The sequence below is a fragment of the Carettochelys insculpta genome, chromosome 11, assembly GCF_033958435.1.
Source record: "Carettochelys insculpta isolate YL-2023 chromosome 11, ASM3395843v1, whole genome shotgun sequence".
NCBI classification, from domain to species: domain Eukaryota; kingdom Metazoa; phylum Chordata; order Testudines; family Carettochelyidae; genus Carettochelys; species Carettochelys insculpta.
In genome coordinates, this window is record NC_134147.1 from 622,555 (window position 1) to 646,082 (window position 23,528).

At 50.1% G+C, this 23,528-nt stretch overlaps 1 protein-coding gene across 5 annotated transcripts in view; it reads left to right on the top strand.

Annotated features, from left to right (window-relative positions):
- The window catches only part of IP6K1 (inositol hexakisphosphate kinase 1), a 42,983-nt gene extending 19,715 nt beyond the window's left edge, over positions 1-23,268 (top strand). For 3 of the 5 annotated variants that reach the window (XM_075005436.1, XM_075005437.1, XM_075005438.1), the window contains exons 2-6: positions 10,295-10,641; positions 14,508-14,718; positions 15,348-15,532; positions 16,512-16,687; positions 17,585-23,268. In XM_075005436.1, the coding sequence (XP_074861537.1) occupies positions 10,419-10,641; positions 14,508-14,718; positions 15,348-15,532; positions 16,512-16,687; positions 17,585-18,094 (1,305 nt within the window). In that variant the 5' untranslated portion in view covers positions 10,295-10,418 and the 3' untranslated portion in view covers positions 18,095-23,268. Of the gene's footprint in view, positions 1-10,294; positions 11,422-14,507; positions 14,719-15,347; positions 15,533-16,511; positions 16,688-17,584 lie in introns of those variants that run through there. The other 2 variants (XM_075005439.1, XM_075005440.1) reach the window with 2 other exon arrangements.
- The last annotated feature ends 260 nt before the right edge of the window (positions 23,269-23,528 follow it).

The window sequence follows — 23,528 nt, forward strand, 5'->3', positions numbered from 1 at the left end:
CTGTCTTTTACTGTGTGAAGGTGCAGGTGCATGCCTCTGGATCTGGACTCCATTTGTTGTTACAACTATCAAAGGCAAAAAACCCTGTTAATGCAATATTGGGGCTTACATTTTAGTGAGCAAGTAAACATTTCAAAGCTGTTCATACAGCAGCTGTAATTTGAACTTCCGTAACTGATGGCATTTTTATTCCTTTTTAACCTTATTGTAATAGGTATTTTGCATTTAGCATGCTTAGTTTGACCTAGCTGTGTTAATCCCTAATTTTGTTATGATCTCCACTCCAAGCTGTTTTGGTTATAGTTACGTCATTTTTAAGGTATGAGTTGTAGTTTGGTATAGGAAACCATTGCGTCCAGGCTGACTTGAGGAGTGAGGGGAGTACAGCGGGATTGACAAAATCCAGTAACTTTTACAAAATAGGTACAGGGTTGAGGGAGCTGAGAACAAGATGGCCTTGGTGCCCTTTCATGCAAAATTTGTGGCTGTATTTATGCCATATGGATGGCAGAAATTGAGAAATTAAATGTGAAAGGCCAAATTCTGAGTATTGAAACTAATAGGGGTCATAGTGGATCACAAGCTAAATGAGTCAAGAGTGTGTTGCACAAAAGCAAACACGATTCTGGGGTGAATTAACAGGAGTGTTCTGAGCAAGACATCAAAAGTAATTCTTCTGCGCTACTCTGTGCTGATTAGCCCACAGTTGGAGTATCATGTCCAATTCTGGGCACCACATTTCAAGAAAGATGTGGAGAAATTGCAGAGAGTCCAGAAAACTAACAGCAACAAAAATGAAAGCATAACCTCTGAGGGGAAACTGAAGGAATTAGGTGTGCTTAGGCTGGAAAAGAGAAGACTGAGGGGGACATGATAGCCAGTTGCAAGTACCTGAAAGGCTGTTACAAGGCGGAGGGAGAAAAATCGTTCTGCTTGATCTCTGATGATATGGCAAGAAGCAAATGGGCTTAAATTGCAGCAAGGGAGGTTTAGGTTGGACATTAGGAAAAACTTCCAAACTGTTAGTGTGGTGAGCCAGTGGAATAAATTGCTTTGGGAAGTTCTGGCATCTCCATCACTGGAGATATTCAAGAGCAGGTTAGATAAACATCTATCATGATCTAGATCAGCGTTTCTTAAACGTTGAGATCATGGCACACCAAACAATATTTTCCTGTGGAACACTTATGAAAATTTTCTTAAAATTGTCAGAACAAAAAAAAAAACCCCAACATATACAGCAAAAACAAAATGAGATAATTTAATCAGATATCATAGCAATGAAAAAATAACTTTATATCTGCTTTTAATAACAGAAAATATGAACCATCAATGTGTTTTTTCCAAACTCTCTCATGGCATAACTGTGGGTTGTACATGGAACACCAGTGTTATGCAGAACATAGTTTTAGAAACACTGATCTGGTCCTGCTGTGAGGGCAGGGACTGGACTTGATGCCTCTCAAGGTCCCTTTCTGTTCTAGTATTCCTAAATTATCTTCTCATAGAATCACAGAAAAATATAATATAATAAATGAGGATATACATATCTCATACAACTGGAAGGGACCCCAAGTTCATTGAGTCCAGTCGCCTGCCCTCTTGGCAGGACAAAGCACCATCCTTGACAGATTTTTTTTTTTCTAGTCAGTTTGCTCCAGACCCATAAATGGTCTACTCAAGGATTAAACTTACAACTCTGGGTTTACAAGGTCAGTGGCTAACCACTGAGCTAGCCCACCTCCTGCAGAAAAGTATCAGTAAAATAAGTGGCTGCCTCATACAATGCAGGGCTGAGGCCTTGCTAAAACCGGGTTTATTAACACCAGTCAAGGGAAGGCCTCCTACCGGCTCTCATGTGAGCACACTCTGCACTTGACCAAAGCTGGAGAGACTGGTAGAGCAGTGGAGTCCAAAAGGAAGACACCTGATTGCCACGTGCCCTTCTCCCCAATCCCCTCAGACAGGCACCCTACCCCCTGCCTCTGGTGACTCAACAGAGCCATGCTGCCAGAGCGCCCCAAGCCACGCAGCCCCGAGAACTGATGCAGTGGCTCCTTGGGCATCCCGCAGTGGCCATGCCTTGGGCGCTGCATGGCTGGCTCGGGGGCCGCGCAGTGATGCAGCTGCTCAGGCACCGCACTGCTCGGCTCTTGGAGCTAGGTGGCTCTGGTGGCACGGTGCCCTGCCAACCTGCATTCACCACAGTATCCTTCCCCATTTGCCACATGTGGCGAACAGGGAGTGTACTGGAGACCACAGGGGTAGTGTGTGTCGTACAGAGTTTAGCTGGGATGGACTAACTGGGGCTGGAGCATGCTCAGTGCATTTCATAAAATCATAGAAGAGTAGGACTGGAAGGGACCTTGAGAGGCCATCGAGTCCAGCCCCCTGCCCTCATGGCAGGACCAAGCACTTTCTAGACCATCCCTGAAAGCCATCTATCTAACCTGCTCTTAAATATCTCCAGTGATGGAGATTCTACCACCTCCCTTGGGAATTCGTTCCAGTGTTTGATCACCCTGACAGTTAGAAACTTTTTCCTAATGTCCAACCTGAAGCTCCCCTGCTGCAATTTAAGTCCATTGCCTCTTGTTCTATCCTCAGAGGCAAGGAAGAACAAGTTCTCTTCCTCTGCCTTATGACATCCTTTTAGATACCTGAAAACTGCTATCATGTGCCCCCTCAATCTTCTCTTTTCCATACTAAACAAGCCCAATTCCTTCAGCCTTTCTTCATAGGTCGTGTTCTCTAGACCTTTGATCATTCTTGTTGCTTTCCTCTGGACCCTCTCCAATTTCTCCTCATCCTTCCTGAACTGCGGTGCCCAGAACTGGACACAATACTTCAGCTGAGGCCTAACCAGCGCAGAGTAGAGCGGGAGAATGACTTTTTGTGTTTTTGTTCACAACACACCTGTTAATGCATCCTAGAATCATGTTTGCTTTTTTTGCAACAGCATCACACTGTTGACTCATATTTAACTTGTGGTCCACTATAACCCCTAGATCTCTTTCTGCTGTACTCATTCCTAGGCAGTCCTTTCCCATTCTGTATGTGTGACACTGATTGTTCCTTCTTAAGTGGAGCACTTTGCATTTGTCCTTATTAAACTTCATCCTGTTTACCTCAGCCCATTTCTCCAGTTTATCCAGATCCTTTTGAATTATGACCCTATCCTCCAAAGAAGTTGCAACCCCTCCTAGCTTGGTATCATCTGCAAACTTAAGTGTACTTTCTATGTCAATATCTAAATCGTTAATGAAGATATTGAACAGAACTGGTCCTAAAACAGACCCCTGTGGAACCCCACTAGTTATACTTTTCCAGCAGGATTGAAAGCCATTAATAACTACTCTCTGGATACGGTTATCCAGCCAGTTGTTCACCCACCTTATAGTAGCCCCATTTAAGTTGTATTTGAGTAGTTTATCAATAAGTATATTATGTGAGACCGTGTCAAATGCTTTACTGAAGTCTAGGTATATCACATCCACCGCTTCTCCCTTATCCACAACACTCGTTATTCTATCAAAGAAAGCTATTAGATTGGTTTGACATGATCTGTTTTTAACAAAACCATGCTGGCTGTTCCCTATCACCTTACCGCCTTCCAATTGCTTGCAGATGATTTCTTTAATGACCTGCTCCATTATATTTCCTGGCACAGAAGTTAAGCTGCCTGGCCTGTAGTTTCCTGGGTTGTTGTTGTTCACCTTTTTATAAATGGGTACTATATTAGCCCTTTTCCAGTCTTCTGGAATCTCTCCCGTCTCCCATGATTTTCCAGAAATGATTGCTAAAGGCTCAGATACCTCTTCTACCAGCTATTTGGCATGTTGGAGTTCTGTGAAGATAGGGCATGCTCTTTATCAGTAGAGTAACCCGAGATTTTAGCAGCCAGCACACCTCTAATAAGCCTGATAAATGAAAATATATAATAAAAACATGATTTTTGGACAAATCTGTGCGGATTTTCCTTGTTCTCTTATTTTTACTTCCAAACTTACCTCATTTCTCCTAGCCATTCACCATGTTAGGCACCCAGGCACCACTAACCGTGGTGACAACTGAAATGAAGTTGCTAAGCACCTCTGCCATTTCCAGTTTCTCCCTGTTGTTTAAGCAGTGGACCTATCCTGTCCTTGGTCTTCTGTAGAATTTTTTTTTTTGTTACTCTTGTTTTGTGCCTTGGTCTTTTTAATTTTTTCATTACACGCTTGTGTTATTTGCTTATATTCATCTTTTGGGCATTGACCTACTTTCCACTTCTTATACAACTCCTTTTTGATTTTTAGATCATTTAAGATTTCCTGGTTAAGCCAAGGTTATCTCTAGCCATACTTACTAACTTTCCTATGCAGTGGACTAGTTTGCTCTTAGGCTCTTAATAAAGTCCCTTTGAAAAACTGCCAACTATCTTCAGTTGTTTTTCCTCTTAGTCTTGCTTCCCATGGGATTTTACTTACCAGCTCTGAGTTTAGTAAAGTCTGCTTTTTTGAAATCCATAGTCTTTATTTTTTTTGTTCTCCCTTCTGCTGTTCCTTTGAATCGTGCACTCTATTGGAATTTCATGATCACTTTTACCTAAACTGCCTTCCACTTTCAAATTCTGAACCAGTTCCGCCCTGTTAGTTAAAACGAAATTTAGAACAGCTTTCCACCAGTACTTTTCTCAACCTGGAAAAAAAATTCTCTGATACATTCCAAGAACTTGTTGGTTGATCTGTGCCCTGCTGTATTATTTTCCCAACAAATTCCTGGATAGTTGAAGTTCCCCATCTCTACCAAGTCCTATACTTTGAATGATTTTGTTAGTTGTTTAAAAAAAGCCTCATTCACCTCTTGTACCAGGTTAGGTGGTTTGTGGGCATGACCCTTGTTTTTTAACCCCTTTTAACCTAACTCAGAGACTCTCCTATGTCCACCTCAATCTCAGTCTGAGTGAATATAGTTTTTAATATATAAGGTAACACCTTCTCTGTTTTTCCCTGTCTATCCTTCCTGAGCAAGCTGTACCCTTCAAAACCAAGTCTACTCACGTATTATCCCACCAAGTGTCTCTGATACTATTTTGTAGTTATGTTTGCTTACTAGCATTTCAAGTTCTTCCTGCTTATTCCCCATACTACTTGCATTTGTGTACAGACAACTAAGCTAGAGTAGACCGCTGAATTCCAGGAAGGTTGCTTTCCTGGGTAACCTCACATAACTCAAATTTAGTGCAAGTCAGGAGTAGCTGGGAACCAGGTGGCAGCTCAGTTTCCTGGCTCCCCTCCCAGAATGGAGGGAAGCTGGTAGTCAGGTGGTAGCTTGGGTCCTGGTTCCTCTCCCTTGGCAGGAGCCAGGAAACCGACTAGCACATCACTGATCAGTTTCCCAGCTCCTGGTGGGTGTCTGAGAGTCAGAGTTGGCTGCTGCCCCTGACAGGAGCCAGAAAACCACCCAGTGCAGCAGCTGGTTAGTTTCCCTGCTCCTCTGAGTGGTGGGGAGCTGGCACCTAGTAGCCTAGAGCCAGACGCCAGCTTCCCGCTCCTCAAAGTCGCATTAACCTGAGATACGTGCACTCAACTTGTGTAGCTCTCGGGGTTCTACCGTACTGATTTAATTTCGTGCTTTGCCTTCTCAGTTCTTTGTTGTTCCTCTATCTCTGCTATTACAGTCCATGTCCCCCCCACCCCCCCGCAATTGCTGACCCCTCTCTCAGGTTTCCATGTTTTTCACTTACCTGTGGGCTTTGTTCAACTGCCCCTGTCTAACCTAGTTTAAAGCCCTCCTCACTAGGGTCGTGTCTACAGTTGAGCAAAACTTTGAAACGGCCATGCGAATGGCCAAATCGGAAAATACTAAAGGGGCACTGAAATGAATATTCAGCGCCTCATTAGTATTCTCTGATTTGGCCATTAGCTTGGCCATTTCGAAGCTCTGCTCAAGTGAAGACGTAGCCTAGGAGTCTATGTCCAAATACTCTCTTCCCATTCCTTGATAGATGAACCCCATCTCTGCTTAGCAGTTTTTCCTGGAATAGCATCTTATGATCAACGAAGCCAAAGCCCTCCTAGCAGCACCATCATTGCAGCCAGGCATTCACCTCCAGGGTGCACTTCTCTGCCTGGGCCCCTACCTTTGACCAGAAGGACTGAAGAGAACTCCACGTGCACTCTAAACCCTCACTCATACTCCCAGAGCCCTGTAGTCTCTTTTGATCTCCTCAAGGACAAACCTTGCAGTGTCGTCAGTGCTCACGTGAATGAGTGGATGTGGGATAGTAGCCACAGGGCTGGATAATCCTTGACAGTCCCTCTGTATTGATTTGGATATGGGCCCTGGCAGACAATATGTGTCTCTGAAATGCAAACTGGCCAAGTCTTCTGTAGCCTCTCAAGTGCGTTGTTCACAGAGGGTAGTGCCCTTAGCTACAGTAACAGAGGTGTTTGCTATAGGCAGGTGTGTAGGCCCTGTGAGTAAACCCTGTGGATGTCCCAGATGGAACTAGGGAGGTTTCACAGGATTGATTTTTAAAACTGGAAAAACCTAGAACTTTTTTTTTTTTTTTTTTTAAGAAAAGGTGTTTAAGAAAAGCATTAGGTGCTCAGTCAAGTGGTCAGAAGTTAGATGATAAAATTTAGGGTGCTTGTGTAATCTTAATGTGGACCACTCAAATGTATACATTAGACTTTTAATTGCTCAATCACTTACTCCTTGTAAAAGATCCTCTCTGATTTGGCATGCACAGGTTGCTACTGGTAGTCTAAAAGGGACAGATATTTCCTTGTGTTTAAAGCATGAGGTAGGACTGGCAAGTGGCAGGGCCCATGCCAGTTTAGGCCACACGCTCCTGGGTGATGTTAGACAACACAGTGGCAGAATGCACATTCACAGGGGAATGGTAAAATAAAATAAGGTGTAATTAAGTCTTATCACAGACATGCTCCAGCTACATTTACAGTCTTGTAAGAATGAAACAATGACTCTAATCTGTCCATTTTAACTACTAGCTCTTGCTTTTTGCAGCTTTTGCCAGTGGACTAGATTGGATTAGAGTAACAGAGCAGTTATAGCCCCATCCTACAGCTCCTTTGGTTCCTTTCAAAATATGTGCAGCAACAGAGGCCTCTTGTGGCCAGTTGAGGAAAAACTTCATCTCCGTGTTTCCCGTGCCGGACCCAGATGTATCTCAGGTCTTCTGCGCTCAATGTGACTGCAAAGGACTGTACCCTGTGAGGTTTGCCGTAAAAGGTTTCTCAGCTTCAGTCATTGGGGCAGGCATCACCTTTCCACAGCACAACTGCCTGGAGTAGCTCTGTTCTGAACTGGAATGCTGTGAGCAGGTTTTGTCCCTTTCCTGATGCAGCTAGAGATGCTAATCAGTTAACTGGTAAGCACAAGGCTTACCAGTTAATTGGCCCTTGCCAGTTAACTCCAGTGGCGGCCGGCCAGGCCAAAGCATCAGTGGGATCCTGTTGCTGTAGCATGGCCATGTAGTGAGACCTAAGTTAAGTGCTATTGTTTAACTGGCTAAGTGTGTTAACCTCCCTCGCTACAGCTGTCTAGCTGCTATCCTATGGTCTTCCTGCTACATTTCGGGAGTGATGAAACTATAGCTGTGGTGGGTCATTGGTACTTCCCTGCTGGGCTGTGGCAACGTCACAAGCGGGACAGGAGTTCATATGACCCTGCCTGAGACTGGGGAACCTTCTCCCCACACTACCATGGGCATGCAGGAGAGGGGGAAATCAACAATCCTTTACAGCTCCTTGATCCTCTGCTGTAGCCTGGGCTCATATACTAGGTGCAAGTCAGGTGGGGAGGGGTGTTGAGAGGACCTCATGCTGCAGAGTGCTGGGAATAAAAACTTTGACACCATTGAGGCTGCGGGAAAAGGCCCCATATGACTCTTGCCTAGGTCTGCCCTAATGTGTGGCTGATGTCCTGTGCACACCACCATCTTGCCCCTCTGCTGGCCTTCTCCTTGTGAAAAGGCAGGGGATGGAAATGGGATTCTGTTATCCTTTCTCATGTGGGTCAAGCCCTGACTCGCTTCCAAGAAACCCCGCAGAGGCTGTCTGCACTTCACAGCAACTGACACTTGGGTCTGAGCACTCTGCTTAGCGTAGGCCAGGTTGGAGCATCATTACAACCAAGACCTGCTTGTGTTACTATTCCTGCACTGTGTCTGCACTTGTCCGTGTCTCTCAAGGGGCATATTCCTTAATTCTTTGTGCTGAGGCTGCCTAGCATTATTGTTTCCCTGTCAGTTGCAGAACTTGTCTGTCTTCTGAGGGAAGTTGTGGGAAGGGTATTGGGGGGATATCGGCATGTGAGTGAAGGTGTTTGGTTTTGTTTTGCCTGCATCCTCACAGCCAAGTGTGCAGTTCCAGCCTGAGTTAAATTGGAGTCCCAATTCTATCCTGGATTGAACTGGGTCAGCTGATCTGTGCATAAAGCACCCTCAGACCCTGTTCTGAGGGTCTTGTGAATGGATGGGAGGGGGTTTTGGGCTTAGACCTGGGAAAGAGTTCAACTTAACTATGCAGCTTGCCCCCCAGCGTCTCTCGGGCAAGGGTCTATCTTCTCTTCATGCGATGACATCAGTTTTGCAGCACCCAAGGCCTTGCTGGATGCTTCACAAGCAAACAGAGTAGGCTCCTGTTATGCAAGGCTTCTGATCTCAGAGATTCTCAGCCCAGAAGGGACCACTGTGATCATCTAGTGAGACTCCCTATATAGAACAGTTCAGAGAGGTGCCCCACTAATTCCTAGAGCAGAGCTTTTGGAAAAGCAGCCCATGCTGAGTTTAAAATTGAGAGATTGTTCTAGTGGCTAATTACTCTCACCAGTATAAATTTGCACCTCATCGCTGATCTGAATTTGTCTAGCTTCCCACCAGTGCAGCAGGGTCTTCACAGAAGCGAAGTGCCCAGCAGGCTGGCATGGGTAGGTTATGCTCAACATGTGCAAATTAAACATTCACAAACCAAGCCCTTAGAGAAGGGTTTGAAGGAGGATGGGCTTTGCTAGGGAGATTCTTCCATATGTAAGAGGCTGCATGAGAAAGCACAGGAGGCATGTAAGGGCGACTGGTGAGGAAAGGCTGGGAACGCCAGCATGGGGGCGGTAGTAATGTCGGTTACTAGCTCACCGGGGTACAGCAAGGCCTAAGGGCCATGGGCTTGATTCGGCCTTCCATTTTTGTGGGAGGAGCCTTTGGGGACTTGGACTGAAGAGTTCAGAGTGACCAATCTGAGCAGCTGTGTTTGGAAAGGACTCAGGGCAAGCAAGGGGCCATCTTTGGGCCAGTGAGGAGAGGCCGCGTTGTCAGACAGTGAGGGCCGAGGTGAGTTTGGCTGGGTTGGTGAAGTGGAAAGGCCAATGTTAGAGATGCTGCTTTTGCTTGCACAGCAGTGTTTTACATGGCCTTATGTGTGGGTCAAGAGGCAAGGCGGAATCGTAGAGGACTCCAGGTTACAGGCCTGAGTGACCATGGGCTGGTGGGGTTCATAGGGCTCCAGGAGAGCTGGGAAGTGGGGCAAACAAGCCTGGTATAGTAGGCAGATGGTGGAGGGTGCAGTTGGTGGCAACGTAGGACAAGTAAGGGCTATGCTCCAAGTCGAGGCCAAGGTAATGATTGGTGGAGCGAGTGGAAGTAGTGTGATAGAGGCAAGGAGGGGGGTTGAAGGATGGTGCTCAAGCCTGTGTTCTGGCTGGCAGTTTTTGCTGTCTGGAGGTCAGATGGGAGAGGTTACAGCAGTCCTCCCTGAACACTAAAATGGTGGCAGCTTCCCAGAGAGAAAGTGGGATCCTAGAAATGTGATGGCAGAATTGGCAGGGTTTGTATTCCTGGAGGATTTTTCTGTGCACCTGTGCTGCTTTTGCTGCTGGATATTAGGGGTGGGGGCAGGGAGCGGTTGGCAAAGGGGGACATCTCTCTCATAATGTGTGCTGCATTGTGACACCACTTTATTATTGACAAGAATGTAATTTTCTAAGTGGAATCAAAATACTAGATTTCTTCCAGCCATCCCTTGACAAACCCTTGTGGGAAAGTCCTGCTGGCTCTAAAGAAATGAGTGCCTGCAGACTTGGCAGCTGGGTGTGGGGTAGGGAGCAGGACACCAGGAGCACATGCAAGTCTGTGCCTGTTCGTGTGGGCAGGGCTACAGGTATGGTGGAAGGTTTCCCTTTCTTCATGGAAAATCTGTTGGCCTCTCTGTGGTAAAAGTTACTAGGGAGATAAGCCGAGCAGTGAGGTGAGAACAGCTCTGGTCTCATAGGACTCTCCATTGTTTTTCAGATTGGAACAAGACTAGTTCCTGGGATTTCCAGCCGTGGCTGTCTGCCCCTCGTGAAGCTGCCCCTCTCCCCCCAGCCCACGCGGCTCTCCCCATGCCCCAAGCGTGCAACTGGTGCCAAACGCAATGTGTGTTTGTCAAACCATGGAAGTGGGCAAGTATGGCAAAAGTGCCAGTCGAGCAGGAGAGCGAGGGGTCCTGCTGGAGCCTTTCATTCACCAGGTGGGCGGCCACAGCAGCATGATGCGCTATGATGACCACACTGTTTGCAAGCCCCTCATTTCCCGAGAACAGCGCTTCTACGAGTCCCTGCCCCCGGAAATGAAGGAATTCACACCTGAGTACAAAGGTGAGCCACAGTGCCGCTGCCAGGGTAGTCTCACGCTCTGTGGGGCTCCTGTAGCTGGGAACAGGTTCTATTCATTGGGTTCTTTTGCCATTCCCTTTCCTTCCGCTGCGCACCAGTGATTTGATGAGAACTGCACGGTGCTGGGATATTCTCGGAGCGCATGTCCAGGGATGAGTGAGCAGGTGATGCTCAAAGTGATGATTTCGGTGCCAGGCTTCAGCCTGAGAAGATTCCTGAATTAGCCTCTGACTGAGCCCTGTTGGCTGTGTGTGGAACAGCTGGGATAGTGCTGGTTTGAACGCTGCCCAGCCTGCCTTGGAAGGCTTGTCCTTCCAGTCTCCATATCAAACAAAGAAGTTGTAAAACGGCGTGGATGTGTCCCTCTACATGCAGCTGCGTGTTGAGTGCGCTGAGTTCCAGCACTGGGGAGGAATGAATATGGAGCTATTCCCTGGGGGAAGTTCCTGCTTTTGGATGGCTGACAGAAGCAGAACTGAAAGAGCTGTTTCCTCTGAGCTCCCCCTAAGCTTCCCACAGTGCTCAGCATTGCTGCCTGTGGTGCACAGCATTAAGTGCACGTAGAACGGTGACGTTTCAGCTCTTTTCAGGACTTTAGTTTTACGGGATGCACCAACAAGAACAGGTGCTCTTTGGAAAATGACACAAGGGAACTGTGAAAGCAGATGTTCTGAAGCTGGTGCTAAAAACTTGCGTTCACCTATTGCTTGTGAACATGGGGAATGGGGATATTTGAACATGTTGAGCTATCATCCTTTCAAGGTGGGTGCCTGATCTGCTTTGCAGGTACGCTGCCTTCCTGGAGATATAGAGCGACTTGATCTTGGTATCCTGTCCATTTTATGGGAAATAATAAAATTCCAGGTGCCTCCCATTGTCCTGGCACAAACAAACCCCAAGTTTGCTTTATTTTGTAAGTTTGCCTACAAGTTTTGGTGGTATCCTGGTTTGCCATTTAGAAGGAGTTCTTGATTGTATGGATAAACAGTTTCTAAAATATATTATAAATGTGTGGGCCTTACAAGACACTCCCCCATGGAATATCAAAACAAAAAGCAGTCAAGTAGCACTTTAAAGACTAGCAAAATAGTTTATTAGGTGAGCTTTCGTGGGACAGGTCTGTCCCACGAAAGCTCACCTAATAAACTATTTTGCTAGTCTTTAAAGTGCTACTTGACTGCTTTTTGTTTTGATAGTGTATAGACTAGCACGGCTTCCTCTCTGTTACTATTCCCCATGGAATAGTGTGTGTCACACCTGCATAACTCAACCACTGACCCAGCTTCTAGGTAGATAGCTCAGGAGTGCTGGTATTGGGATTCTGGGGCTCGATTGGTGACCTGAACAAGATGTGTGATTCAGTGGTTAGACGGGATGAGCAGGAGATTTAGTACATTCACTTCCAAAGGCAATGTGGATGAGGCTTGGTTTCCTTCCTACTCTACTGAACTGACCTGCATCCTCAGTAGTTGAATCTCTAAAATGGGTGGTGGGGAAAGATAGCTGCCAGCTCCTGCAGTAGGTATGGGGTCTCAGTAATAAGGGTCTGGGTATAGGGCTCAAAAATGTAATCAGTGGCTGATGGAATGGGATTCTTGAACGCATGTCTGAAGGGTTTTGTGGCAGTCGTGCCTTGCAGCATACATGCAGTATTGCTGTAAGCTGTCGCTCCTTGCTGTGCAGCCTCTTGGAGCACTGAAATGAAGCATCGGGAGCTGAAGGCTTGCTCTTTTTTGAGTGCAGAACCAAAACAGGAGTGTTGTGTGAATCTTTCCTCCTGTTCCCTCGCTAGGGACAAAAGCTGTACATTTGATGGGGTTGTATCATGGCAACCTCTCAGCCAAATGCCCCCACATCTGCATCAAGAGTTTTCTCCTGGGTCCTGAACTGGACTGTCCATTTTCAGACTGCCTGATTTGCATATGATTTTTAAATAGGGTTGAAACTGGAGTGTAAACAGAAGCCCTGTTGCAACCCTCACTGTGGAGGGGGAAGTACAACTAGATAACTCCCAGGACTGGTGTGGTATGTGCTGCCTCTGCTTGCTTACTCATGCTACTGAGGAGTAAAATGTCCATTGTAACAATCTGTGCCAAGTTAGGACTGGGAGAGCCAAGCCTGACCAGAGATCCCAAATGGAAATGCTGCTGTGGAGCCTTCTGTTGGCTCTCCAGTGATGAGCACATGGCTGTTATCTCTTGCTGTCACAAACAGGCACTCGTTTAATTTAGCATACAAAAAATGCCTTGATGATCTTCACTGAGACATCATGAATTCAGATTTCAAGCTAACTTCTTGTGCCAGAGCTCTCTGCTGAGAATACCTAGGTCAGGGATAGGGAACCTATGACCCGTGGGCCAGATCTGGTCCCTGGTTTGCCTTGATCTGGCCTATGGGAGGCTAGGGGCGCTCTCTCCACAGCGTGGAAGGCTGGCGCTCCAGCCTCTAGTGCTGCTTCGAGTCATAGCATCCCATCCCTCAGCCCTCTGCTCTGGGGCTGGAGCACAAGTGCTGGCTTCCCTGCTGCAGGGGCAAGCAGTGATGAACCAGCAGTAAAGGCCCTGCCTGGCAGTGGGGAGAATGCTGCTCTCTGCACTGGTGCTCCCCTTCCTCCCCCAGCTGGAGCTCTGTCCCTGCACTCACCTGCAGGCTCCACCCTTGTCGTTCCCATTGGTTGAGAATCACCACCAATGGGAGAGGCAGGGGATGGTGCCTGCAAGTGCAGAACAGCACAGTACCTCTTAAGCCCCCCCACCAAACAGGAGCTGCTCTGGGTAAGTGCCCCAATCTGCTGCCCCACCCCACACCCTAGCTCCCACAAAGACCCTGCGCCCCAGCCCTCTCCCACACACTGAGCCTCTCATTTTTGATCCCTCAAAATCTGCTTGCCCTGGGCCCCCAAAAGAGTTTATTTAGTCCTGTGTGGAAAGCCTGAGCCTCCCCTCCCACCAGGGCACCCTGGTCCCCGAGTTGCATCACTGAGTCTATGCAGCTTATGTTAAGTCTGCTTATGCTTTTCAGCTGGGGACATATTGGTGAGTGATTAGCTTCCCCCCAGCTTCACTTGGGGGCCAGGTCAGTGAGGGGTGGGGTGTTTGGTGTGGGTTTTTTTGGCTTTTCGCCTGGGTGTGGCCTCCTACTGATTTTTCTGTGGGTCATTGGCCCCTGATCTCCATCCTGGCCAAGATGAATTTCCTGCCAGTTCTCCTATCAAGTGACTGGAAAAGTGCCTTGCTGAACTAAAGGCATCCCACAGCTCGATCCGTAACTCTTTGGTGTGATCATCTGAGAGCTGTTGCACCAAGCCTTGCTTGGGCCTCTCCCATGGCGTTGTCCCTAGGGATTACCGTCTGCAGTTAGTCCATGCCTTGAGCAGCAGCTGTGGAAGATGGAGTGGCAGCACTGCTTAAGCACCAGCTTGCTGTATGCAGGGTGCTGGGAGAGCCTTGTTTGCATTAGCTGAAGGGAAGACTGGTACCATCAGATAGGAGGTGAATGTTCCAGGCTTTCTGCAAAGTGGGGGTGACGTGTCACTGGATCCCCCTCTAACTGCGGAGGGTGCCCTGTCTCAGGCATTCTTCTGCTGTTGCTTTGCTAGGGGCCCCTTGCTCATTGCTGCTTGTTTTTGTGCCAGTGGCTGGGTGGTGTGGTCTGGCTGAGGAGCTTTCATTGCAAGCTCCTGAGATCCCTTCCCGCAGAACTGTTCCATAGTCCTAGGTCTGGTCTGGTGCTGTCTGCTTTCTCTTCCCTGCTGCACCCCTCTTCCAAGAGCACTGTACTGCCAGCCGCAGACCTGCCCGGCTCCCCAGAGGGACTGCTTGCATTGATGGGCTGCCTCTCTCTTGCAGGGGTGGTGTCCGTCTGCTTTGAGGGGGACAGCGATGGCTACATCAACCTGGTGGCATATCCCTATGTGGAGAACGAGGCCATGGAACAGGATGACGTGCCAGAGAGGGACCAGCCCCGGCGCAAACACTCCCGTAGAAGCCTGCACCGATCCAGCAGCGTTGGCGAGCACAAGGAGGAGAGAGCCAGCCTGGGAAGTGACAACCCAGAGAGGTACAAGCACTGGGGCTGGGAATGGTGCAGCCTGCAGGCATGCCACTTCTGGGTCTCTTGGCTAGCTCTGCGGTTTCCTAGCAGAAAAGATCTGCCTTGCGCTCCCTGGGTTGTGCACTGACTGGCCCAAGCCTTGCTGAATTGTGGTCCCTGGTATGCTTCTCAGTGTACACACCTGGCTGTCACACACTGCCCACTACTTGGAGGCATCTTGTCCCAGACACTGAGCTGGTTCCTCCCAGCTCAGGTTTGCTCAGGCTGGAACTCTGAGGACTAGCTGCCTCTCTGTGGTGCATTCCTGAAGGTCACTGTCTTGAATTCTCTGCCTTTGCATGTTAGGGTGGTCTTGAGGAAGGTACCCCTCCGAAGGCCGTGCCCTCAGCTAGACCCTGCTGCTGCTTTGTGTGGCAAGGACCCTCCAACGTGGAGGCTCCTGGAAGAATTACTGGCTTTCCCTGAGACCAGAGGAGACATTGCTGGGTTGGGGAAGGAGTATGAGAGGCTGGGGAGATAATCCATTGCTAGGAGAAGTAATAAGGTCTGGTGCCATACTCTGACTACAGTCTGTTACAGGTTAGCTGTCTCGCCACAGACTGCCCAGCATGCGTGTGTTCTCTTCTTTGTGCCAGCAGCATCCAGGAAGCAAAGAGCCCCAAGATGGAGCTGCACATCCCATCCGATGTTCCATTTCAGATGCTGGATGGAAACAGTGGCCTGAGCTCTGAGAAGATCAGCTACAACCCCTGGAGTCTGCGCTGCCACAAGCAGCAGCTGAGCCGCATGCGATCCGAGTCCAAGGACCGAAAGCTCTATAGTATCCTCTGGAAAGCAGAGCCAGGGAGCTGGCTAACCTGCCAGAACAGTGCTGGCAAGGCCTTCCCACGTCTGCAAGGGGTGGCTGGCACCTCTCCTATGGCTTGTGGTCAGGGCACACTCAACCTTTACCATCAACACAAGCAGAACCAGCTGTACTCAAGGCTGGGCCCCCTGTTTCATTACTCCTTCTATCTGCCCCTGCAGCAGTGTCTGGCCAGGCTTCTGTCCAGACCTGGTAGTGCCTCCTGGCTAAGTGTCATCTGTCTCACAAGGCCATGTCTCTCCTTCCCTTTCTGGGTCCTTGGTCAGAGACTGGACTCATATTCTCTTGGCCAGTGCTACTGTCCTAAGGGCCTTCTCAGCTGTGCAGTGGTCCCGGAAGCCCCATGGAGGTGCTTAGTGCTGTGATGAGGAGAGTTGACTAGCCCCATCATTGATGTGCTGCAGCAGGAGGAAGTGCCTATGTCCATGCTGGGGTTGCTGCAGCAGGGAAAGAGCTGGGGGAGTCCTCTCCCCCTGGGGCAGCCTGCACTCCAAGCCTCTCTTCCTCTGGCCTACCTCAGAACCCACACCACAAGCTACAGCACTCTCTTATACCCAAACCTGAGCCCTGTCCCATGTGCCAAACATGTAGGCCCACATGAGTTGTGTTACACGTGCCAGTATAGAGGTGATGTGGTCATGCCTCACATCACCTCCGTGTTGGTGCACATAGTAAAATTAATTTCCATCTTATGTGGGAAAAATTCAAGGGAGCTCTGCTACTGTCTTGTTTGCTGTTTCCTTCCCTTCATGCCCTTCCTCTTCTCCTTTTTGGTCTCCTGTGCCCCTCTTCCTGGCTCCTTTGACACTGACCCCCTCTTGTCCCCTGGCACCTATACCTGGACATGTAACAGCTCCGGGAGTCCCCAGAGAACCCCGTTGATGTCTGCTGGTTGGTAGCTCTGAGAGAAACTCTCCTTGACTGCCTCGCTCAGAGTTCCTTTTGCTGGAGAACGTGGTGCACCATTTCCGGTTTCCTTGTGTGCTTGACCTGAAGATGGGGACCAGGCAGCATGGAGATGATGCTTCTGAAGAGAAAGCTGCTCGGCAGATGAAGAAGTGTGAGCAGAGTACCTCGGCCACGCTGGGAGTGCGAGTCTGTGGAATGCAGGTACAGTATGCCCGGTAGTCTCTGGGGCACAAAAACTTTCCCCACCCCTCCTCAAACGTCCCCAGCCCGGGGGGAAGCTCAGCAGAGTAGCGTCCTCTGCTGGCAGTGTTTCTGTGGCACTTCCTCCTTGACAGCCTGTCACTGCTCACGTGCCTGGAGTGCAGGCTGTTCCTGGCCACTTCCCTCTGCTCTCCTGCGGTGAAGGAGGGATGCGTCCCTAGCCTACTTGCACAGGAACTGAATGTACTGAGTGTTCCAGAGAAGGACTGAAAACTCAGCCAGCCTAATTAGGAGGGAGTCCAGCAATTGATGCCTGTTCCAGCCAGGTCACTGGTGCCTGTCACTTGGCTCCAGTAGCATCTCACACAGTGTCAGACCATTTGTGGCTTGCTGTGTTGAGTGGAAGGGAAGTGCCTCTCTTCCCGTCTCAGTATGCCCTGATGCGTAAGAGTTGCGTGACCCTGTGCTCCTACCCTGACTACTACGATGGGGAGACGCTGCTCACAGTAGAGGGCCTAGTGCTTTTGGGAATCTGATTCCGCAGCAGCAGGTGCCACCGGTCAGCTGTACCACGCAGAGAAGACCCCTCCATTCCATATGGCTCAGCTGCTAACAGGTGAAGGTCTTCCCCTTGCCCCCTGCTTTGGACACACTGCTGCGCTGATGGATGAGCTGCACTCTGCTCCTGGAGGGGGAAACCTGGCATGAGCAGCCTTCAGCAGCACAGGCGGTGTGAGGAGGCAAGGTCCCACCTTATCTGTAAGGTTACCAAAGGCGTTGGACAGACCTGCCTGCCATTTGGTCTCAGGAGGCCCTCTCAGTGCCCTGGTTCAGGCAGGCCAGCCTTTTGGTGCAGCTGTGTGTACTCCCCAGCTAATGTGAGCTCTGCTTTCCTAGGTCTATCAGCTGGACACGGGGCATTACTTATGCAGAAATAAGTACTATGGCCGTGGTCTGTCCATCGAGGGGTTCCGCAGTGCCCTCTACCAGTACCTCCATAATGGTCTGGAGCTGCGCAAGGACCTCTTTGAGCCCATTCTCACCAAGCTCCAGAGCCTGAAGGCCGTGCTGGAGAGACAGGCATCCTACCGCTTCTACTCCAGCTCCCTCCTCATCATTTACGACGGGAAGGACAATAGGGCAGGCATGTTTGTGGAGCGCAGGGCAGAGATGCGCCTGAAGCGGGTGGACACCTTTCTCGCGGAGAGCCTGCAGGACGACTCCAGCACGGAGTGCAGCCCCTCTGCCCTGCCCAAGGTGGATGTGCGCATGATTGACTTTGCACACAGCACATTCAAAGGGTTTCGGGATGACCCCACTGTGCATGATGGACCCGACATGGGCTATGTATTCGGGTTGGAAAGCCTCATCAACATAATGGAACAGCTGCGAGAGGAGAACCAGTAGCCCTGGGCTGCGCCCGTCCATTCCTACCCTGACGGTGGGAGCAGGAAAAAGCAAACAACTTTGGAGTTCCTGGTTTGCTGGCTCCCTTGTTTCTAACTGTCTTGGGGCTGGAAGAGCTGTGTGAGGACCGTGACAATCTCTGCCCTCCTGCTGCCCATGGGGTTCTGCCTGAACTGGCCTTACCTCGTGGAGGAGGCTCCCAGGGCCTCTGCTGTTGTGCACCGAGCTCTGCACTGCACGTGTGTTCTGGGAGGAGAACCTGGCCACAAGGAAGCGGGGAGCAAAGCAGCCCTTCAGGGTGGAGATGCGGGTTCAGGTTGGAACTGAGCTGCCTCTGCTCCCCAGAAACCCCAGCAGAGCTGTTGGTTTGGACCTTGTTTGGAAAGGGCAGTTGTTCAAATGAGCCAGAAGCGTCTGTGGGGCTGATGGAATCAGCACTCCTGCTGGTTCCTGTGGTACCAGCTGGTAGTGCAGACAGGCCTGCCCTGGGAGGGTGATTGGCTGACTGGATGATTTGAGGGGTGGTTTGTAGGACTGCATTTATCTTCTCCAGTTTGGGCACTGACACATCATCCCAAACAGGTGGGAATAAATGATCAAAGGAAACCTGTTGCCAAAACACTGCAATGGGGACATTGCCTTTGCCTGCTAGCTGCTGTGGGGTCAGTGGGGGAGGCATTGCTGTCACCCCTTGTCACTGCCTGCAGATGGCAGAGAGACCTGGACAATGCCAGAAGGGCGGGTAGCCCTGAAAGTTTCTCTTCCATACGAGTAGGTGTGACATTGATTCTGCCTCACTGCGCTGATCCAGTGAGAATTCAGTTCCCTGGCTGCAAGTGACTTCACCCCCCAGCTGCCCCACAGGGCATGTCCAGCTAGTCCCAGCCTCCGTGTTTGATAGCACAGGCACAACAGCTGGGATGGGCGAGTCTTCCTAGACATGTCCAGACTACAATACCTTGGGTGGGCTGTCCGGTTCCAAACACTGGGACAGCCCTCCCTCCCTCCCTGGCTGGGGGGCAGGATCTCAGGGTCCTAGCGATGTTAGAGGAAGACGAGTGAGCTGATCTGACAGGGCTTCGGGCCATCCCATCATGTTGTCTGTTGAGCCCCATCCTGGAGTCGCTCATTGGCAGAAGTGCCCCCTCTGTGGGTGGAAGCAGCTGCCTGGCTGGCATGGTGAATCAGGCTTGTGGAGAGTTGGCTACAGCTGCCTGGCTGCACTCTGGTACTGTTCTTCACTTCCAGATGTGGAGTTCTGTGCTGGGGACTGGCGTGAGAGGAGGGGAAAGTGGTATTCTCACCTTCCTTGAGCTAAACGAGAGCCTCAGGCTGGCCTCCTGTAGGTCAGCGTGTCCCATGTCAGGGATTCTCCACCTAGCTGTGTCACTTCCATGGCCCTGAGCATAGCTCTCCTAGCCCAGACTGTCTGCCGGGGAGTGCTTGGACCTGGCAGCACAGGGTGCACTAGGCCCTAGTACTCTGTTCATTGCCTAGGAAGCGCATGTGCAGGGACCCTGCCATCTGGCGGGTGCAGCAGAGTGCAGGGTTGGGGCTTTGGAGTCTCATGCCTGTTACTGGTGGGGCTTGAGTTTGTGCTAAAGCGTCTCAGCTCCCTGGCTCTTCTGCTGATCTTAGGGAAGCCTGTGCGCCACTAAAGCCTTGCAGTGGGCGGCTGGGCTCTTGGCCAAGGCATTATTCCATTTTCTAGATCACTCCTCCTCCTCAAGCAGCTGCTAGTGGGATTCTTGGGGACCAGGACACATCAGCCAAAGCAGGACTGCTGCAGGCAATGCAATTGTTTCTGTGGTTGAAGCAAAGGAGTCCAAGTTAGTTGTACAGAAAGGGGGTTTTTGTGCATTGACACCCATCAAACCCCTGATCTAGCAGCCTGCGTTACTCGGTGGCCCTGCTCTGGCAGGCGGGGATAAAGAGGGGCCTTTCACCCAGGGGGGTGGGGGACACTCCATGTGTGCTTACTTGATCTTTCGGCATTCCCATTGCTCACTGTTCTGGGTAGCGCATCTCCCGCTGAATGCTGTCTGGCACCTCAGCCATCCTGGCAAGGCTTGACTGTTGCCTTTTGTACCAGCACACATCCTGGGTCCAGGGGTACGCCAGCACAGCTGGGCTGTATGGAAGCGCCTGTCTGTACCCCATCTTCTCGGTAGTAGTGAGGGCTGTACCCACAGATGAGAGCATTGTGGTGCATTTCCAGTGAGATTTCCAGAGCTTGTAAATACCCTTGAGAACAGAATTGTTCTTTTGGCTGGAGGCTTTTGTTCTGTTTGTGCTGCTTAAAAGGAGGAAGGGTTTTGTTTTGCCAGTGCTGCAGTGTTGTTATACTGTGCACAGCCAAAGCACAGCTGTGCGCAGCAGCAGGACCCATTCTCGTTTAGGTCAGAATGCAGTGACATGCAGGACATGGCTTTGCATGGGCATCAGACAGACCTCAGCAGGGCAGGAGGTGAGTGCAAGTGCCTTAGACTTCTCGAGGCTCGATCTGGTTACCTGGCTTAGCGCGCATATGGAATGGTGGTTTCCTGCTAAACCTCCTTCACAGAGGAGCGGCTGGAATCGAGGCTCCCCCAGAGCATACATGAAGGGTGTGGGGAGCCTGTCTGTCCAAGGCGAGCTAGTCACACGAAGGCAGCCCAGTGGGCGTGCTTCATGGCCACCATCTTGGCACTTCCTTGAACCCACAGCAACACTTGGCAGTGGAAGTGAGGATACTAGAAGGGCTTCAGTTAGAAAGTGGCCAGTTCAGCGACACAGGAGAGAGCTGTTTCCTCCACTGCTCTTGACAGTAGAAAAGTCTAGATGATTATTCTAGGTAAACGTGGCTGGGGCCTTTGCTCTCGAGGTGGGAGCTGGAGGTACTGCAAGCTGCCCTGCTTGATATTTCCAAGGCAGAACACTTCCCTAAAAGGCAGGCTTCCAGGTGCATTAGCTCCTGACAGGCCTCACAGCTTGCATTGCCTTGCAGAGAGGGGAGTGAGGTCAACCCTAGGAGTGTGGTACTGCCCGGGGCTTGGACAGGATGTTTTCGCTCCTTCTCTGTTCAGTGAATGGGCTCCGTGGCTGTTCTGCAGAGTGTTCCTGTACTAGTGTGGGTGAAATAAAGTTACTTAGGTCTGGCCAAGCATGGCTAGAGTCAGAACACTTGCTGCTAACACTGTAGTAAGGGGTCCTTCCCCTCTGGGGATCAGAATCTCTAGATTACTCCTGACTGCTGCTTGTATCTACGGCTGATCCCGTTGAAAATGGGTTCTGTGTTTTTTAGTTGTGAGCTCCCAGGTCAGTCCTCAGTGGCTCACTGTTTCATTGGTTTGACTTCAAGGACCAAATGAAAAGATGCTTTTCTCCCTTCCAGGGGAAGTAATGTAACTGGTTAGTGAGCCACAAAATGATAGGAGTCAGTCCATGGAACCCCATCTGAGGGCACCCTTGTGTTGAAATGAAGAGCACTGGATACTGGGCCATAAATGCAACCCAGGCCATGCAGTGCTGCTTGGGACAGTCCTGTTCAAACAGCTATTTTGCATGCATTGTATGCTGTCCAGTCCATTTCAGGTGTGTGCGTACCCAGTCCTGTCCTGCTGGGGCAGCGCAGCTTGTCTGCCTCCCTTCAGAGCTTGTGAGCATTTTGCACCCAGTAGCGTAAACTTCTGTAGCAGAATTTCCATACATGCTGTAGTTGCCTTCATGTGGGAAGGTGGACCTGCTTTTCAGCCTTTTGGAATACATAGCCAGTCAATCTCTAGCAATAGTGGGAGCTGCTAGCATTGAAAGCATGTGGAGGTCTATTATCAATGCAGGGGTTTCTCTGTATTGAAGTCCCTGGTCTTGCAAGACTGTTCTTGGAAACACACTCTGGGGTTGAGTGTGTAGGAAGGGCCCTGCTTTATTGCCTAAAGCTGAGGAGATTTGGATGGGTTGCTGCTGTGTTGGGGGTGAGGGAAGTTCTTTCCTGCTGTGTAACTTGTCATTGGCTCATGTTGTTTCACTGGGAGCAGAGGCCCGTTTCTCTAGCTAGCAGCTTAGATATTTGAGTTGGGCTGGGAAGTGCAATCTCTGGGAAAGAACTTCCAGACCAAAATCTGAAGCTTTCTGGTGATGTCAATTTCCACCAAGCACAGCAGGGTCTTGAGTGGGTATCTGGTTCTGTGCAGTTTCTGTGAATTTGCCCTCCTCTGTGTGGAGGCTCCTCTCAGCTCTTCTGCTGAAGCAGGAGCTGCAGGGAGACAGCAGAAGCCAGTTCCCTCAGAGCTGGAGAAGGGCAAGCGGGAGTGAACTCCTCAGCCCTAATTTGCTCATTCCTGCACCCTTGCCTGTGTGACTTTAGGCTTGTGCCAAACAGACCTGCCCCCCCCAGAGGACCAAATCCTGACTCAGGGCTCACCTGCATGCCTGCTGCTCCTGCATGTTATGGGGCCAATGGAGGAGCAGCAGCTGCTAGAGGAGGTGGCAGCTCCATTACTGGATGGTGCCCAACCCAGAGCAATGCTGGCAACATGCACAAACTACCAGGGCACACCTAACTCTTCAAATAAAGCTGGTGTTAGATACACCCTGGAGGTGCTGTCTGGGATGTGGCAGCTCCCCAGCATGCACTACTCCATTGTGGTGCAAGCAGCCAGATTATACTGCTTGTGTTTGTAGGGGAAACTTCCACTTTAAAGCAGAGAGTAGGGGTGTTCTAACCTCCTGGAGGAGTTGATGTTGAGACTCTAGGCCTGTGACTTCCTCATTTTGAAATGGGCCCTATCTCTTTGTTTCCCACTCCCAGACTCTGCCTAGAACAGAGTCAGTGTTTGTCTTCGTACTGTTATTGCATGTTTATCTCAGGAGTAAAATGCTTTTGTACTTGAAAGGTCCAGGTATGGAGGGATTGGGGGAAGTGGAGGAAGAATTGTTGCTGTGGGAGGGGCTCTCTGAAGCAGAGAGCTTTCCCCTCTCCGGCCGTACACCCCTTTGGCTTGTCTGGGAAGTATGCAGTATCACATTGTCTTCAAACATTTCCTGCATCTTTTTAGAAGTCTTTCAGCCCCACTTTAGGGGGCTAAGTCAAGCTTATGGGCATGAAAAGTACCAGAACCTGTACTCCAGACGCTGCAGTGTTCTCTCTCCTGCTGTCTCTAAAGTCATGTATATACAAATAAATACTGTTAGAAAAAGGAGCAGGGATGTGCTGTGTCTATCAAATGCTTCCCTAACTGCCGCTCCGGAGTGCCCGCTGCGTGCTTGCCCACCCCGGGAATGGCCTTTAGCAGCAGCCCCGGGAGTGGTGTGACACACACGGGGCGGCGTGCCCGTACGGTGGCCGTGCCGTGGGCACGGCGGCAGAAATGAGCAGTGAGGAAGCCCGGGGCTGCCATGGGGCTCGCTCCGCGTAGCAGCTGAGAGAGCTGAGACCCCGCCTGGGAAGGGATCT